This window comes from Girardinichthys multiradiatus, chromosome 3 (genome assembly GCF_021462225.1).
Source record: "Girardinichthys multiradiatus isolate DD_20200921_A chromosome 3, DD_fGirMul_XY1, whole genome shotgun sequence".
Taxonomy (NCBI): Eukaryota; Metazoa; Chordata; class Actinopteri; order Cyprinodontiformes; family Goodeidae; genus Girardinichthys; species Girardinichthys multiradiatus.
The window spans coordinates 3,015,877-3,033,301 of record NC_061796.1 but is presented as its reverse complement, the minus strand read 5'-3'; the positions used below and the strand labels follow the sequence as shown (position 1 = coordinate 3,033,301).

Here is a 17,425-nt window from a genome sequence, read left to right as displayed (position 1 = left end):
TTCCCTTTAGTTTCTCAGTTTGGTTTAGTTAATGCTTATTCTAGGTTCTTATGTTTCTTTTGGTTTATTATCTTCGTCCATAGTTTTGCTTTGATCTGTTTTCCCTGCGTTTTATTATTTATAGTTTTGTCTCTGTAGTCAGGTTCCTTTGGTTATGTCACTGTCTAGCTTCCCTGATGTTTTCCCCTCTGGATTTATGTTATGGTTTAGCTCTTGTGTTTCGTTTTGTTTCTAGCCTTGTCATCTTAGCAACTATTCACATTCCTTCAGTTCTCTACAGCCTGGTCCACACCTTAATTTCATCTCCCCTGATTTCCTATCTCTCATTCTCATTGGTCCATACTCCACTTCCCTCTGTTCATAAGCTCTCTGTTCTTGTTTGTTCCTCGCTGGTTCTTCTGTTCGAATCCCCGTTCATATCTCTGTTCACCTACCTTAATCTATGTACTTTGCCTACTATGTTCCTGCAGTATCAACTTTGTAAGTTTTTGGATTTCTTGTATCTGCAGCAATTTTGCGACATTCTTGCTACGTTTGGAAAACCTTTTTGAACTTATCTTTGAATAAAAGAAGAAGACTCCTTTAAACATGCAGCTGCCAAACTCTTGTCTGTGCTTTGGTCACTCTAAGCCTCAGAACGCGACAGAGAGGTGTATAGGGTTCTACAAGCTCCTAGTTTACAGCTCAAAGTTCTGCAGTTTCATAGCAGTAATAACAATAATAACAGAAAAAAGATGAAAACTGCAAAAAACAGCTAGTTGGATCAATGATATAATGCTATCACACTCCATCACACGTGTAGTTGGCTGTTGATTATAGGTGTAATAAAAACAAACCTATTTCTCTTATGTCATGTAGAGAGAGGTCAAACAGAAGAGGGGAGAGGCAGAGTAAAGGTCAGAATCCACAGCAGCAAAACAACACAGCAGGGTTACTCTGACAATCCAAACATGAGCATTGTAAGAGGCACATCAGAGGACATGAAGCAAAGCTGTGGATCGCTGCATCCTCTGGATAAGGCAGCTTTCCCTGAGCCAGAGCCGCTGTGTATATTTGGAACCGGGGACCTGGGGCGCTCACTGGGCCTCCGTCTGCTCCAGTCTGGCTACAGAGTAGTGTACGGCAGCAGAAGACCACACAGTTGCAGCCCTTTGCCGCAGGGAGCTGAGGTACAAAACGACATATCATTGAATCTGGAGTTTGTTTCATAAAAATAGAACAAAAGCACAAAGATATGTGTTTGCTGCATGTAATTAAAATGGTGTTGAAGAGATTAATACATTTCTTATACAGGTGATGACCCATGCACAAGCAGCCCAATCTGCTAACCTGATCTTTATTTGTGTTCATCGTGAACACTATGACTTCATGAAAACAATGGAACATCATCTTATAGGGAAGGTAAAAAAGACCTAAATGAAACAATATGGTTTAGATTTAATTTCAATTCAGTTCAGTTAATTTATATAGTCCCAAAATACACCAAATGTAATTTTGAAAACAAAAATTCATACCCATATTTTAGAAATAACTAATTATATTAACTCAAAATAACAAGTGAAACAGCAACAACAGTAACATAATCATAAAATATCTCAGCAAAATATTACTTAAATTCTTGGTTTGGCACCTAATGGCTAAAATATTAACTAAATAATAAGTCATAAAGAAGGTGAATTTTTGGACCACATCTCTATAGTATATTTACCAATCAGTGAGTGGTAATAATAAAAATTATTCATGTGAGATCCAAGGGGATATAACTTTTTTAGCTACTAATCACCAATCTTAATACATGATCTTAATAGTGGTCACCAAGGAGGAGCAGCGGCTCAACATTGACCTCCCAATGAAATTATGCAATGGATAACAGTTTTATATAACAATTTTTTATAACCTAATACATATTGAGCAATTATTTGCTTTTTTATCTGTTCATCTTATCTGCTAATGTTGTCCAATTCTTTGTATTGTCTACTTATATTACTATTTGAAACTTCAGCAAATTTCTGTCTAAGCTTTTCACACTGAGTTCAAGTCTTTGCATATTTTTGCGTGCAAATGTTATTTCTGGTGTAACGATTTTTTTCAACATTTATGTGTTGCTGTCCAAGACAGGCCTTCCCCTGCGGGACAATAAAGTATAATTTAACATCATTTACCAAAAAAGAAAGCTTGAGTACATCCTTGAGTTTATGAGTAGACAGGATGCATTCTTCCTGAACCCAAACTGGGAGCCCCTTCGACATTAGGATTGTTTGATGACAGTAAGGGTCTAAAATATTTGGGGAAACACAAGTATATTTGCAGTCTGAGAGCAATGTAATATGTTAGGATAATATGGAGCTATGTGGCTGTTAAAATATGAATAAGCTTGATCATTAAGAGAAAGAAGAAAACAGATTTAAGTTTCTAATCTGCATTTTTAAAGGAGCACGAATACAGTGATGCTTAAATTGGAATAATATAATTTACCCTGCCAATGTGGACTTGTACAAGAAGCTTTGTCACTTCTTTCCCCTTCCATTTTTTAATTCTTTACCAATATTTCTCCAAATAATTTATAGGCTGATATATTTAACATTGTTTTTCTGTGTTAATTAAATAATAACCAAAACTCTTCCTAGCATCTTAAAGGGCAAAAAGTTTGGGAGGAAGTGTGGGAAATTAAATTGGTTGCATCTTATATTATAAGAAACTTCAGCTTTTACAATAAAAGGTCTGGTTACTTGTTTTCAACAACAATACAAATTTTTAGGTACTTTAATATTTTAGCTAAAATTTTTATAAGTAACTGCAGTGGTTTTATACTGTGTGTGTATACTATAAAATATGTTAATTATGAAGTAAGAACACCTCTCTTGAATATATTTTGTTTTGTAGGTGTTGGTGGATCTCAGTAACAACCTGAAGAAAGACATTTACCCAGAAGCCAATGCTGTCTACTTACAGAGGTAACAAACTCTAAAAAAGTACAGAAAAGAAATGTTAGGATTGCTCATTGTTAAATTGGCTGCATGGTGGGGCAGTTGTTAGCCCTGTTGCCAAGCAGCAGGAAGGCCCTGGGCTCAAATCTATGGGAAGTTTGCATGTTTTCCATATGGACCAACGTCTTCTGATTGTGCGTTGTGTGCATGGTTGTGAATACTTCTGTTGTTGTTGGAATGGTGACCTTCTCTGCATCTACTTCACCTTTCAACCACTCACTGCTCAAGATAGGCAACATGACAAGGCCAACATGTAGAGAGGATGTATGGACTTTATTAATGTTTATCAATATATTAATTATTCAGTCTTCTTCAATAAGAGTGTATCGGCATTCCACATTTTGACTTGACACATATTTACCGATTCTATCTTGCGAAAGTTCTCCTCCATCAGATTACGAAGTTAACTTTTGTCCACAACCCAGTTCAGGCCAGCTCACAGACCTGTTGAAATTAGTTCTGGACTTTGGCTAGGCCATTCCAGAACTTTTCTTCTCTTATAGCTGAGTGATATTTAGAACTCTAAATATTTTCCCCCAAACTGATAAAAACTCCAGTTTGAAGAAAAGTAACCCTAGAGCATGATACTACGACCACATGTTTTACTTTGGGAATAATTTTCTTTTTGTAATGCTCAGTGTTGCTTTTGTGCCAAGAACACCTTTAGGAATTACTACCCAAAACCTGTTTAGTTTAATCTGATTATAACATAATTTCCAACCTTTTGCAAGATTTTAGGCAGATCTGGATTTTTATTTCAGATGAAAAATATTCCGTCTTGCATCCTCACTGCTTAGCCTATATTCAGTAACTGTTAGCCTCTTGTTGGCCTCTCTGACTAGTTAGCTTCTTGTTTTTTTCTATAATTTTGAAGCGTATAAATAGTACTGTGGACTGTCCCTCTGTGGTGGCTCAGTCTGCGTCTTTCATATGAGTGCCCCGGTGCGAATCCAAGTTGTGTCTGGAAGGGCATCTGGTGTAAGAACTCTGCCAATTCTGTGTGCAAGTCGTAATGACTTGCTGTGGCGACCCCTGACTCAGGGAGCAATCACAAAGGACTTACTATAAATAATACTGTGGAACCTTTGAGAGCCTCAGTAAGTATTGCACATTTCAAGATGTTTTTCTGTAAAATGTTTGTAATGGGGTTATTGATATAAAATGTATGTCTGATGTTGATAATAACCCAAATAATCCGCAAATACAAAGAAATAAAAACAATGTTAGTCCATAGTAAGTTATAAGCTTGCAGTGGAGAGCACATCACACATACAGTACTTCTTGAAGGATAGTTATATAATACATTTACTGAGAATATGTTGACATTTTCATTCCTTTTATCAACCCCCTATATACAGTTATGTAAAAACAATTTGAACAACCCATTAAATGTTCAGTTCTTTTAAATTAAATGTTGACATATTAATGTAAAATAACATTATTTAACTTATGAAATAAAAATGGGTTTTCTAACTGAACAAAATAGGACATTAAACGCTTTGATAAATAGTCTTTGCACTTTGGTTGAAATAACTTCAGTGAGACACTTCTTACCATCTATCATTCTCCTATAGGTCTGAGAGAATTCATCCTGGATTCTGTGATGGTAGCTGGTCAGCTCCTGCTGCTTTACAGCATCTTAAACCTTAACACTTCCAGCTCCATGCTTCATTGTGGTGCAATGTTCTTTTTCCTGGAATGCTGTATTTGATTTATGCAAAACATGCCCTCTGGTGTTCAAATAATTAAAATTTAGACAAATGTATCTACGGAATATTATTACATGGTCTTTGTCTGAAAGAATGTCAGGCCTTCATATTTTTCTTATAGAGCAACATTTTCTTTGTTGCTTACCTCCCTTGGAAGTTAAACTTGTTCAGTCTATTTGTGCAGGCATGCACTTTCACATGACAGTTCAGTTTTTGGAGACTTGTTTCAACATTTTATTGTCTGCTCTCAAGGTGAACTTATTAGGACAGCAAACCTGGGGATGCTGGCAATTGTTTTGAGTGCCCTTCACTCTCACCTTACAGTGAAAGTGCAGATTTAAAATTATTTTGAAACTGCCTCGAATTCCTTACCAGATTCAAATGCTGCTACAATCTTCTTTCTGAGGGCCCCAGACAGCTCTTTTTATCTTACCATGGTGTTCTCTCTCACCTCATTTGGAGGTCAGCAAACCAAACGAAATGTCTGAGGTTTAAACATGGCAAACATGTTTTGATGCTGAGTAGGGATGCTGTTACCATTTCACCTGACATGTGTGTGGGATATTAACAGGTTTAAGAGGGAAAGATCTGGGGGATTTCTAAAATATTCACCTGAAATTGTATTTTCTTTGGTAATTTTAAAGAAAATCCTTCAAATGTTATTGTTTGTTTATCATACTTTTATTAATATAACAAAAATTATATTCTTTTTTGTGCTTGGCTTTTATAGGGTGCCATTTTCTTTACAGGACTGCAACTTTTAGGGAACATATGAAAGTTTTAAACAGATTTCTTTTTAAACCAATAGAAGGAAAATGTGTGTTTTCTAGGTTGCTCCCCGAAGCTTCTGTGGTGAAAGGTCTTAACACACTGTCTGCTTGGGCCCTGCAGAATGGACTTTTAGCAGGGAAACAGGTAAGTAGTAAGTAAGCTTTTAGAACGTCAGTAGGATCAAGGAGAAACAACACCAGGAAGCTGCCAGACATTAAGAAAGACTTTAGTTGACAGGAGGAAAGATACAGAGACAGAGCAGTTACAGAGAGATTACCAACTCGATCTGTTCATGATGAGAAGCACTTGACATCAAGCCAAGAAACAATAACTGCTTTCATTGCTTGTTGTACGTTGGGAAAAGTGCCTCTTAGATTTGTAAATATAAAAAGAGATGACTTCGTCACACAGCTTGGAAATGGATTTCATTTCATTTGCCTTCCTGCTGATAACTGATTGTATCAACTTTCCGTCTGAGGGGTAAAGAAAATGAGGACATTGTTAAAAAAAACAACATCACAAACAAATACACCTTATGATGTTAGAAAGTTGAAAGCCCAGTGTTTATTGCAACCTTCATTTTAGTTTGTTTCGAGAGAAACACAAACATGTTGGAACCTCTGGAGACCAAACCTGAATCTGCCTCAAAGCTTCTTTAGCACAAACAGTCTTTCATATGTGCACACACACACACACACACACACACACACACACACACACACACACACACACACACACACACACACACACACACACACACACACACACACACACACACACACACACACACACACACACACACAGACGTCTGCAGAACTTTTATTTATTTGAAAACAGGTAAAGAACACAACTTCTGTCTCCAAATGTCTTCCTTACTGCACACGTAGGCACAGTATGTATTCATACACACATACATTCTTGTAAATGTGTGCTATTCCCTGGCCAGCAATTTGATTAGATCCACAGCGGGGCTGTGGCGCTGTCACATTTACATTCAGATGGAGATTTAGTCTGTCGGCCGTCCCCTGCTGTTACTGGTGCAGTAATGTAGGCAGACATGGCTGACTGCCCAGTCCACTTATACACACACCTGGGGAAAAGTGCTCTATCCTTCCGACTCTCACACATGACTGTCAGACTGCTGTCTCCAACACTCTGCAGCTCTCGGTTTCTTGCAAACAACTTAATCATCTTATCCTAGAGCAGAGAGGTAAAGATGATAAGCGTCAGGGTGGCAAGATATAGAAATGGTATTAAATACTAAGCATGTGTATATATGAAGTGGGCATGTGTCTCTACAGAGTCAAACAATGCAGAAGAGTGTTAGCCCAACACTGGGAGATAAACAAAAGAAGGGTTAGTCCTCAGACAGACCTTAAATGTAAACTGTGTTCTGGATTTTTCTCTTAGCAGGTCCACTGACACCTCTAGCAATGATCTTAGAGTATAAACAACTAATTAACAAAATGTATAAGTGCTTAGTTAGCACTTATACAGTTATTTAAATAGGAAAAGGCATGTAGATTGGGTAAGCTTTGATTGCAGCTGTTATAGTTTGGAATATTTAACCTTGTATGCCCATTTGGAAAAGTGGAATGTCCTGCAGATCCATACTATAAACAGCCAAATTGAGCTTTGTAACCTTCATCCCAACCCTTACAAAGTCTCAGCCCAACCCTGAGCAACGTTAATAGAAAATTAAAAGGAATACAGAATATATATTTGGTTGTCAAAAAAATATAGAAAGACAAGAGAAAAAAGTTATCAAAACAAAAAGGTGCTATAGCTCGTTGAACTTATATCCCCTCTTTGATCCTGTTAGCCTCTTTATCAGGATCATTTAAGTCTTCCTGCCAAATGTTTGACATCTCAAGTAATTTTCTGCATTCTACATATGCAGCATTTGAGGGACAAATTAATATTTTTATGTCATTATGAAGGTGGGTCACATTAGAGTTTATGTCTACCCTTCGTATTTTTGCATTTTATTGACTTGTACAGTATTCATTAAAATGCTTTTTTGGTCTAAATACTTACTTTTTTGGTCTAAATACTTACTTAAATACTCTTTGCATCCAGTGGAATTAAAAGAAGGATTAAATGTTATATCCAGCCAGTGTTTGCGTTTTGAGTTTGTGTTTTGTTTATTTCTCTTGGTCTAGTCTTTAGTTTACTCTTAGTTTTTGACTTGTTAATTGGTTTCACTTTCTCTGTCTCCCTGCAGTCTCACCCACACCTGTTCCTAGTTCCCCTGATTGCACTTTAGTTTTCAGTGTTTGCCGCTGGTTCCTTGTTGTGTTAGTCCTGTGTTAGTTATGTCTTCCATGTCTTGCTGACGTGTCTGGTCTGGTATTCTGGTCATGTAACCCTGCTGTCTGGACTCCGTATGGGCAAGAATTAAAACTCACTTACCTTCATTCTCCATGTTTACTGGAGTACTTCTTTGCACTTTGGTCCTACCAACACCCGTTTTATGACAATAATGTCACAGAGTGACATTTGTGGACTTTGTTTGTGGCTTTGTGTTTGTTTACCTTTTGCTTAGATGTTTCTATTTTGGTTTTTGTATCATGTTTTCTTTTCTCCCTCTTCCGCCTCCTAGTGTTTACTTCTTAAGTTCTTTTATGGTTGTTTATTACTTATTATTTTGTATGGTTTATTATTATTATTATTATTGTAATTATTATAGTTCTTGGTCTTCCCTGGATTCTCTAGTTTTATTTATCTTTAGTATCTTTGTGTTTAATTGTGTTTTATTATTTGTTCCTTTGCTCTCTTCTTGTTTACTAGTTTATTTTCTGTTTCCTTTCCAGTTAATTCAGTCAGTATGGTTAGGTTTGTTTACTTTTCTATTCAGGTTTTCTTTATGGGTTCTTTGTTTGTTCTTAGGTTGTTATTGTTGTTCCCTCTAGTTTCTCTGTTTACTTTAGTCATGATTATTCTAGTTTTCTTATTCCCCATTTGATTATTTATCTTTGTCTATAGGTTTGCTTGGTCTGTGTTTCTGTTTATTGTTTATTAGTTACTTTGCTCATCCTCAGCCTTTGTATTTGTTTCACCTGTTCCTTCTGCCTCCCTGCCTCCTTGTCACACCTGTTCCCTGTTCCGTTGATTATCTGCCTTTGTTATCTCAGTATATAAGTTGGTTTTGTGTCAGTTTTGTTCAGGGCTGGTTCCTTGTGTTCGTCACACCTCGTTCTCGTCCATGATTATGCTTTGTTTTTTGCCACACCTTGCCTTGGGAAACCTGCAGTGATTTTGCTACGTTTTTGACCTTGTAAATAAATCTTTGAATTTCAAAGATGATCCTGCCGAGCTCTTGTCTGCACTTTTGTCCGATCCAAAACCACATCGTGACAAATAAAAGGTTTTAGATTCATTTTAGTTTTGACATATATTGTCATACAAAAAAAACCTAAATATTAAGACATGAAATACGTCGGATATAAAAACAAAATAATTTTATGAATACATTATAATCTAAAAAAATAAAAATATTTAAATCTTTATGAAGTCTTTATAACATATTAGTTGCACAACAAGCATAACAAGCACAACAAGCATAATAAAAAACAAAAATCAATAACTATCTTGGGTACCAATACTGAGCATTGTGGATCCCCACAGATTATTCTCCTGGGGGATTCTGTATTTATTTTGTTTGTATTAAATCCTGTTTTTTAACATAACTCCTTTGCCAAATTTTTTCATACCTCTCATTTTATGAGCTTCACATTATTAAAGAAAAGAAAAACAACAAATATTCTCAAATGTTAGTTACACAAATCAAACATCCCTTTTACAAAATGCTTTTTTTAATAAGTAAATATTGGATTGGTACAGGGCGGCACGGTGGCACTCTTGCCTTACAGCAAGAAGGTCCTTGGTTCAATTCCCGGCCAGCGGTCTTTCTGCATGGGTGGGTTCTCACCGGGTACTCCGGCCTCCTCCCACAGTCCAAAGACATGCCTGTTAGGTTATGAATGAGTGTGTGCATGATTGTTTGTGTGTTGCCCTGCGATGGACTGGCGACCTGTCCAGGGTCTACCCCGCCTCTCGCTCATAGACTGCTGGAGATAGGTACCAGCTTCCCCGCCACCCACTATGGAATAAGCGGTAGAAAATGACTGACTGACCGGATTGGTACAGCCTTAATCGTTTTTAAATCCCTTCATTGACATTTGATAAAACACGATGGGGAAAGCAAGGGTATATAAACTGTGTCTAGACTAAAAAACATAATACGTTTTTCTCTTTGTTTGGTGTGTAATGTTTGTCATCAACACCTAAATATTTTAGTTGCTGTATATTTTTAAAGTTGCCTAAAATGTGTGTAGGTATACCTGTGTGGAGAAAGTGGAGAAGCAAAGTATGCAGTATCACAGATGGCTACCAAACTGGGCCTCACTGTTCTGGATAAAGGGTCTCTGTCAGCAGCTAGAGAATTAGAGGACTTCCCCCTGAAATTGTTCCCGGAGTGGAGGCTGCCTTTGTCCATAGCTGTGGGCATCACAGCCTTCTTCTTCTTCTACCTATTCATTAGAGATGTTATCTATGCATATGTTGAAGAGAAGACCGAGATCTCATACCGAATTATGGTGTCTCTGGCCAACAAGGTAAAGACCTCTCCCTTATATCTAGTCTATTATGGTATTGCAGTTGTTATTCTTAATGGTGTTTTTTTTTTTTTTACACGTTTTAGGTGTTTCCAATTGTGGCCCTCATTATGTTGTCTCTGTGTTACCTGCCCGGTGTTATAGCTGCTTTTTTTCAACTCTACAGAGGGACCAAATACAGGTCAGATCATCACACAAATATCAAGAAATTTTAAAAAATTCATTTCCTTAACAGTTTGATACATTATGAAATTAAATTGTAAATTAAATTGTATTTGGCTTTGGCATTGTTTTTTTCAGGCGTTTCCCTAACTGGCTGGACTGCTGGATGCTTTGCAGGAAGCAGATGGGTCTTGTTGCACTCGGCTATGCTTTTCTGCATGCCATCTACACATTCATCATTCCTATTCGCTATGCTTTCAGGCACAAATTCATCTCGGAGGTGGTGGATGAGGTACAGCAATATCGCCCAAACGAGTTAAAATGTTTTTACTGTCATGTAAAAAAAGGAATATGGCATAAAGCTTGCATTGCTTATATATACAAAAGATAACATCTATTACTCCTTTCTTGTTCTTGCTTTTTTAGATAAAGAACAATAACATAACCCCATTCTACTTTGATAATACCAAGGCATGGGGCGCAGATTCATTTTTATCACTGGGAATCCTGGGATTTTTTCTTTTTATCCTGTTAGGACTAACATCGCTGCCCTCTGTGGGAGGCTCCCTCAGCTGGAGAGAATTCAGCTTTATTCAGGTCAGAGCTATGTTGGAAATGTGAACGTGTGTGTGAGTGTGCTCTTCACTTTTATGAGTATGAATATCATCAGTCATGTGAAGTAAATCAATCAGTAGAAGAGATCTTTAAGCACATTTGTGGTGAGTTCTATTTGGACATTCCAACTTATTTTATAATAGTCATTAAAATGTTATGAAAGCAGTAGCCGCTGGCACCCGTCTCCCTGGAGCAGAGCTAAATAACTCCCTAACACAGGCACACAGAGTAGAAGCCTGGTGGACTATAGCCTGGGATTTTAAATGTTAAGTTATTCATTAAATAGAATTATGATACCTAGTGTAATTCCCAGGAGGGACATTATTAATACAGGTCAGGAGCCTATGTATGTAAAGGTCAGGTACATAAGTAGACACCAGAATGAGGCCCACAGAATGAAGCATCGGTCAAAATAATATGATCTGCTGAAAAGAGTTGTGGAAAACATTATACCTGAGTTAACATCTTTGAAAAAAAGACACGTGGTTTGTGTGACTAGAAGAATTGTTGCATATTAATGCTCACAATAGGATTTGATGTTTGAAACTGATTAAATAAGACCTCTCCTCACCACATTAATGTGAATGTTTTGTTTTTTGCTGTTTGAGCCTATTGTAAGCAAAAGTGGATATGAAGATCAGTAACTAAATATTAAAACTCTGAATGGAAGCAAATTACTGTATATTTATGTATTTATAGGTGTTCTGTGGAATTAGTTATAGCGAACTGACACAAAATTCATCTGTGTTTTTAGCTTTTAGCCATCTGTGTTTTTAGCCTTTTGTAGCATTTGTGTGTTCTACCAGCAAAAAAAGCTGATTAAATTTAACTATAACATTTCTAGGAAAAATACCATTCAAATCATTTATTCATTAAATGAATATTAGGTTTTAAGCAAATATATTTTGCAAAAACACAATTAACCTATACATAAAGCTATCTGGTGTTTCCTAAAAGGTGCAGCATTTACTGAAAAATATATTAATATGTAAAGAAGGGAAACATATTGTGAAACATAAAGTCCTTACATCTTTATGAAGTATGTTTACCAATTATGATGTTCCCCGTTTTTTAAAGTGTCTGTGATAAAAGCTGAAAATTGTACAATCTGCTACTACTTCAGGAAAGAACAAGTTATGCAGATGCCAGAATCTCATCTTTCTTTTATATCTAATGAGTGACTAACCATCTTGGGCTCCAATTTCAATGCTTTATGCATATGTTATGTGTGTCCCAAGTTGATTAAATAATTATTAGCCTAATCAACCGTAAAAAACGCCTGGACACCCTTGCCACTGTGGCTGGTTTTAGCATCCGACATGATGAGGTGAGTGTATCTTCATCAGTGCAGACAGAGCATAGTTACATTAACATTAGATTAGGTGATGTTATTATCGGGTTATTGTTGTATTTCAGGAGCACTTGCTCCTGAAATACAGCTTTCAAATTTTGTTTGTTGAAAATTAGTAAATGGCTTTTAAAAAATGGCACCATTTGTGTTTCTTTTCAATGTATTATTTTTCATAAAGTGTCTTCAGTATTGCAAAAACATTTATTTTTTCCATTTTTGGTCTTGTTTTGATCCAATAATCTATAAGTGATAACTCTTGAATCGAAAACAAGCTGTTGTAGAAGTAAAGTTGCTGTGGAAATAGCCTAAAAATCAGAAATAGTGGTGTAAAAAAAATTATATTTAATAGTTTAGATGCTTCTATGTATTTCTAACATGGGATCTTTATAAATCTCAGCTGCAACTTTTAACTTTCTTAAAAAATCCCAGATACCTTGGAACACATACAGCTCCCCCTTTTGGGAGTCCAAAGACAAATGCATACAAATATATGCACTGCTTGTACTCTTGCCCTGGGATAACCTGCAATGTTGGGAAAAAGACCCCCAAGGCTGCATAAGCAAGACATTCTCATGGAGTTATCCTGTTGTAGAAACAACAATTCAGATACACATTAATGTTCGATGTTTGTGTGATGGTCATTAGGAGGGTTTACTCTGACCCTTTGAAACTCAATTTCATATCAACTATTTGTTATTGTTGATTGGTTAGGAATAACATGTTTTTTTAATTATTTGTGTCAGATTTTCACAAAATGAAATGAATTACATTAATTCAATAGGGACTATGATAAATGGGAAAAGGATAACCCCTTAAATGTCCTGCCATGAATATAATTGTGAGATTTTGTAATAGTAAGCTAGAGTGGAGTGTTTTAGCTGTAGTTTAAAATCCAATGCTTGCTTAGTAAAGTATTATTTATGTTTGTTTAATCCATAATAAATAACTTTAGAGACATTTTGGAGATCTGTATTCTGCCAACATTAATGTAGAGGTTTTCTTTAAGCCATTTATTTATTTAGTTAGGTTGAGAGTTGATCTCTAACTCAGCCACCAGCTTCATATCAATGTTTTGATCTGTCTGTATCCATATGAGTGAAAACCTTTATTCCCAAAAATGTCTCACTATTCTTGCTGTGTTTTAAGTTAAGCATTTGTTTGTGCTATTTTTCAGTCCAAACTGGGACATCTCACTCTGTTCATTTGCACAGCTCATGGCTACATCTATGGCTGGAATAAATTTCTTCTCCCCTCAAACTACAAATGGTACACACCTCCAGGCTACATGCTCTGTCTGATAGTACCTTCTGTGGTGCTGGTGCTCAAGCTACTTCTTCTCCTTCCCTGCGTGGACCGCACACTTACCCGAATTCGACAAGGCTGGGAGAGGAGTCAGCCAAAGGAGGAGATGGTTGAAATAAAGGCCACAAACCTCTGAACTTTGTTCTTAAAAGGCAGAGTAGATACAAGTTACTAGGAGTTCCTTTCACTTGTTAATTCAAACATCCACATTTCCCTTCAAATTACTCATGAACAGTTTTTGCTAGAAAATATTTTCAATGTGTGCATAGTTATAAATTTTTTGTTGACAAGCAATAAATTCTCAGAGCGAGAAGACTAAAGTTAGACAACTAAAGTTAGACAAACAAAATACATTACCTTGGCAGGTTGTTTCTTCTCATTTATCTTAGCATTCCTCTTCGGAAAAAAATGTAAAACATATGAAATAAAAGTAATCAGTATCTTCTCTGAAAGTCACACAGAAATAAGTAGAACTTTCTAGTTTCCACCCTTTTTCTCTAAGAATTGCAGGTTTATCCTTGGTGGTAAATAAAATAAATGTTGTTGAAAAGTGCCTCTGATTAACATGAAAACAAAGGTAAAAGTAAAGTTAAAAGGGCCAAATAGTCCCAGATAAGTACGCCACTGTATCAGGGCTCCAGATCCAAGAATCACTGTGTCTTGATCCTGTTATAAGGGGATGTTCTTTGTTTGTCTAGTCAGAGCAGTTTTGGCAAGGTGTCTGACTGCTCTCCAATGCTCATGGTAATCAATAAAGCTGACTTGAGTAACAATCTCCGATCTCTTCCCTTGGTAAATATGAATTTTTCTACAACAAGATTCAACTAGATCTCATGGTGCAACAATTTTCAACATTACATGTGTCAATATTTCTCTACTTTAGTGGCTGCGGTGAACTTAGTTTGTCTGGTTTAAGCTTTTATTATGAACCACTGAAAGGAAGGTGAGCATTTCAGGTCTGATTCCTTGTATAGATGTTTGAGTTTATCATTTTGAAATACAAAACAAAGTATAGTTTGAGTTTCTCTGCTGTGTGGCAGTAATTTGGGGACAGCATTTCTAAGAAAATATTGTATATTGTAACTAGCTAGTGATGCTGAAGTCCAGTTAGTACTAAACTAAAGGGCCATTTCACAGTTTTTTAAGGAACCTAGACTACTTTTGACCATTTCATTCTTAAATTCTAAAACACCTATTTTTTTTAAATTATAACAGATTGTGATTTGTGATACGTTTACTGCAGATAAGTTTTCCTAGAAATATGTTTAAAATCTTGCTGTGTCTCATCTTGTTTCTGAACCTATGTGACGTTTCGTCTTGTCTCGAGGCCTGATTGTTTAGCTGCATTCTTGGTATCTACACTTTCAAAGGCAATATATGGTTAGATGTTAAAAACTGATTATAAAGCAGAAAAAAGATCTTTACATCTGCGTGTCCAATATTGAGCAGGCAGAGTAAAAAGTGTGACTTAAATGTACAATGATAGGCTGTGCAATCAATAGGCAGATAGTGTTTAACTTTATTTTTTTACAGCTTAACTTGCAGGATGAAGCAGGAAAAACTAAACATTAGTGACTGATAAAACAGCACAACATGGCTTGTAGAAGAGAGTTGATGACTCAAGGCCAATGACTCAGAGGCAGAAGAGGAAAGGCAGGAACAAAGAGTGGCTGTTGTTGAGGGTACAAAATCTGGAGTAAGAAGAATTTCTTCTTGCGTTTATGCCCAGAGCACTCCTTTTAGTCAGGCATTCTGTTATCTTGCATCTAGGAAATATTATCAACGCACACAATCTGTAATCCCTCACACCCTCTCACATTGTTTTATTGTCTCATTACCGAGAAAACTGCTGTTGATATTGGCCTACTTCCTTCTGTCATACAGTGTTCTGCTGTGTCTGTGTGTGTCGGTGCCTTAAATAAAGTATTCTCATATGTCCTTGGGAAAGAATTACAATGTGGCGACATGCAGAAACGCTGTGAAACAAGTTTGTATATGCACATTATTTTTATCTGTTTCATTTTACACGCCTGAAAAATGCATGAAACATTCAATGATAAACCATTAACGCTCAGCTCTGCGTGAATATAAACAGCATGGGCAACATTTAATAAAGGGTTCTCTCAACATTCATATGTGAAATGTGAAAACAGATGTTGAACGAAATGTCAACCGCAAAGGTTGCAGTTGTGTGGTGTCATTTTGCAGATGGAGCCAGATTTTACAAAATTTTTATTTAATATAATAAAAGAAATGCAGAAGATGGTCCATATAAGGTTAGAAGTCGTTTATTGGTTGGATTAAACCTTGTGCTTAATTTAGAATATTGTGAGCATTGCACTAAATACTGATTTTTATAATGTATTTTGAAATCTTATATAACATAATACTTTTTGCTAATAAAAGTTATGGATATGCAGTCATAGTCAATAAATTAGATTATGGGTTCAGACAAGGCTCATTTATCATAATTAAAGCACCCTTTGAAAATAACAACCATTAAGCAGGTCTCAAAAATATTCTTCATTAAGCCTATTTTTATATATTAAAAATGTATTTTTATTGGTCTGATGAAATATTCTAATCTTAAATGTGGTGTTCCTATTAGCTGCAAGCAGAAATCATCATAATTAACAGAAATAAAGACTTGAAAACATCAATATGTGTGGAATTAATCTATATAATGTGTTTCACTTAGTGAACAGAGTTACTGAAAAGAAGGAACTTTCCAATAATATTCTAATTTAGTGAATATGATTGTATAAGATTTATGTTATAGTATAATCAAACCGTTTTCAGCTCTTTGTTCTTGTATCTCAAGAATATTTTCCTCAGGATTACAACAACACTAAACAACCATGAAGGGGTTAGTTGTGAGTTAGCAGTTTTGAACAATTTTAAAAGAAAATTAAATGAAAAGACTTTGGATTCCTCCAGTGAGGGTTTCAATGTGTTTGCTAAGTTTAAAAATAAAATTTTTAAGATGTTTTGAATAAACAAATGGCTAACCTCAGCATTCAGATGTAAGGTTTAGCAGTGCATTTTGAGGGCTTTCATTTTATGATCAGTTTAAATGCATTATGCCCCAGAACATCACTGTATGCAAACTGGATCTCAGACAAGTGCTTCTCACTGTCTGCTGAAACAGACCTACAGTAGTCTCAATCTCCCAGCCAGCTGAGACAATAGTTGCCCTCCATTACATCAGGAAGCTCTTTTGTGATCACAAGGGGCTTTTTCTGAGTTCCCAGGCAGCGCAGGGTGCTTAATTGATTCAGCGGGAATGTCAAAAGGGAGGTGTTTGAGGTTAGAAGTGTTACTGCTGCAACCCTTCTCTGGGCAGCCTAATTTATTGTGAAAGCCCCTGGAAACTTGCAAGTAGGCTACACTACTGCCAGAACCATACTTTGTGCAAGGTTACATGTCCTTCATTGAAGAGTTTAGTCTGGTCAGAAAATGCGTTCTGATGAGGCTCGTTTGTCAGATTGATAGCAGCTTTTCAAAATAACCTTTAAACACACTTTTCATTAAGTCCAGATTTCTGTATAAAAATGCTTTTTTAATGGTCTGATGTAATATTCTATTTTTCAATGTCATGTTTTCATTAGCTGTAAGCTGAAAATCATCATAATTATCAGAAATAAAGGCTTGAAAACATCAGTCTCTCTGTAATTCCCTTAGGGAAGTTGAGTTACAGAAAGAAATGAACTTATCAATATTGTTCAAATTTATTTAGTAGGTCTGTAGTCGCACTTGATCTTGGTAGGTTGCAAGAGTAGTAAACTTGATAATTTAAAAAGCATCAGACTTACTGTTCAGGCTTTGGCGATGCTATGATGAAGGTTACAGGCTTGATATTACTATATTTTCCTTGCTCATTTTAGATTTGTATTGTGACTAAAGAAAACAACA

General features: G+C 36.1%; 1 protein-coding gene across 1 annotated transcript; it reads left to right on the top strand.

Annotated features, from left to right (window-relative positions):
- The first annotated feature begins 950 nt into the window (after positions 1 to 950).
- On the top strand, positions 951 to 14,185 carry LOC124865566 (metalloreductase STEAP4-like). Its single transcript, XM_047360758.1, has 9 exons — positions 951 to 1,169; positions 1,294 to 1,401; positions 2,884 to 2,954; positions 5,527 to 5,611; positions 9,805 to 10,083; positions 10,170 to 10,264; positions 10,384 to 10,537; positions 10,672 to 10,842; positions 13,386 to 14,185. Exons 1-9 carry the CDS (start codon positions 951 to 953, stop codon positions 13,647 to 13,649), a joined length of 1,446 nt encoding a protein of 481 aa, XP_047216714.1. The 3' UTR covers positions 13,650 to 14,185.
- Positions 14,186 to 17,425: the final 3,240 nt, after the last annotated feature.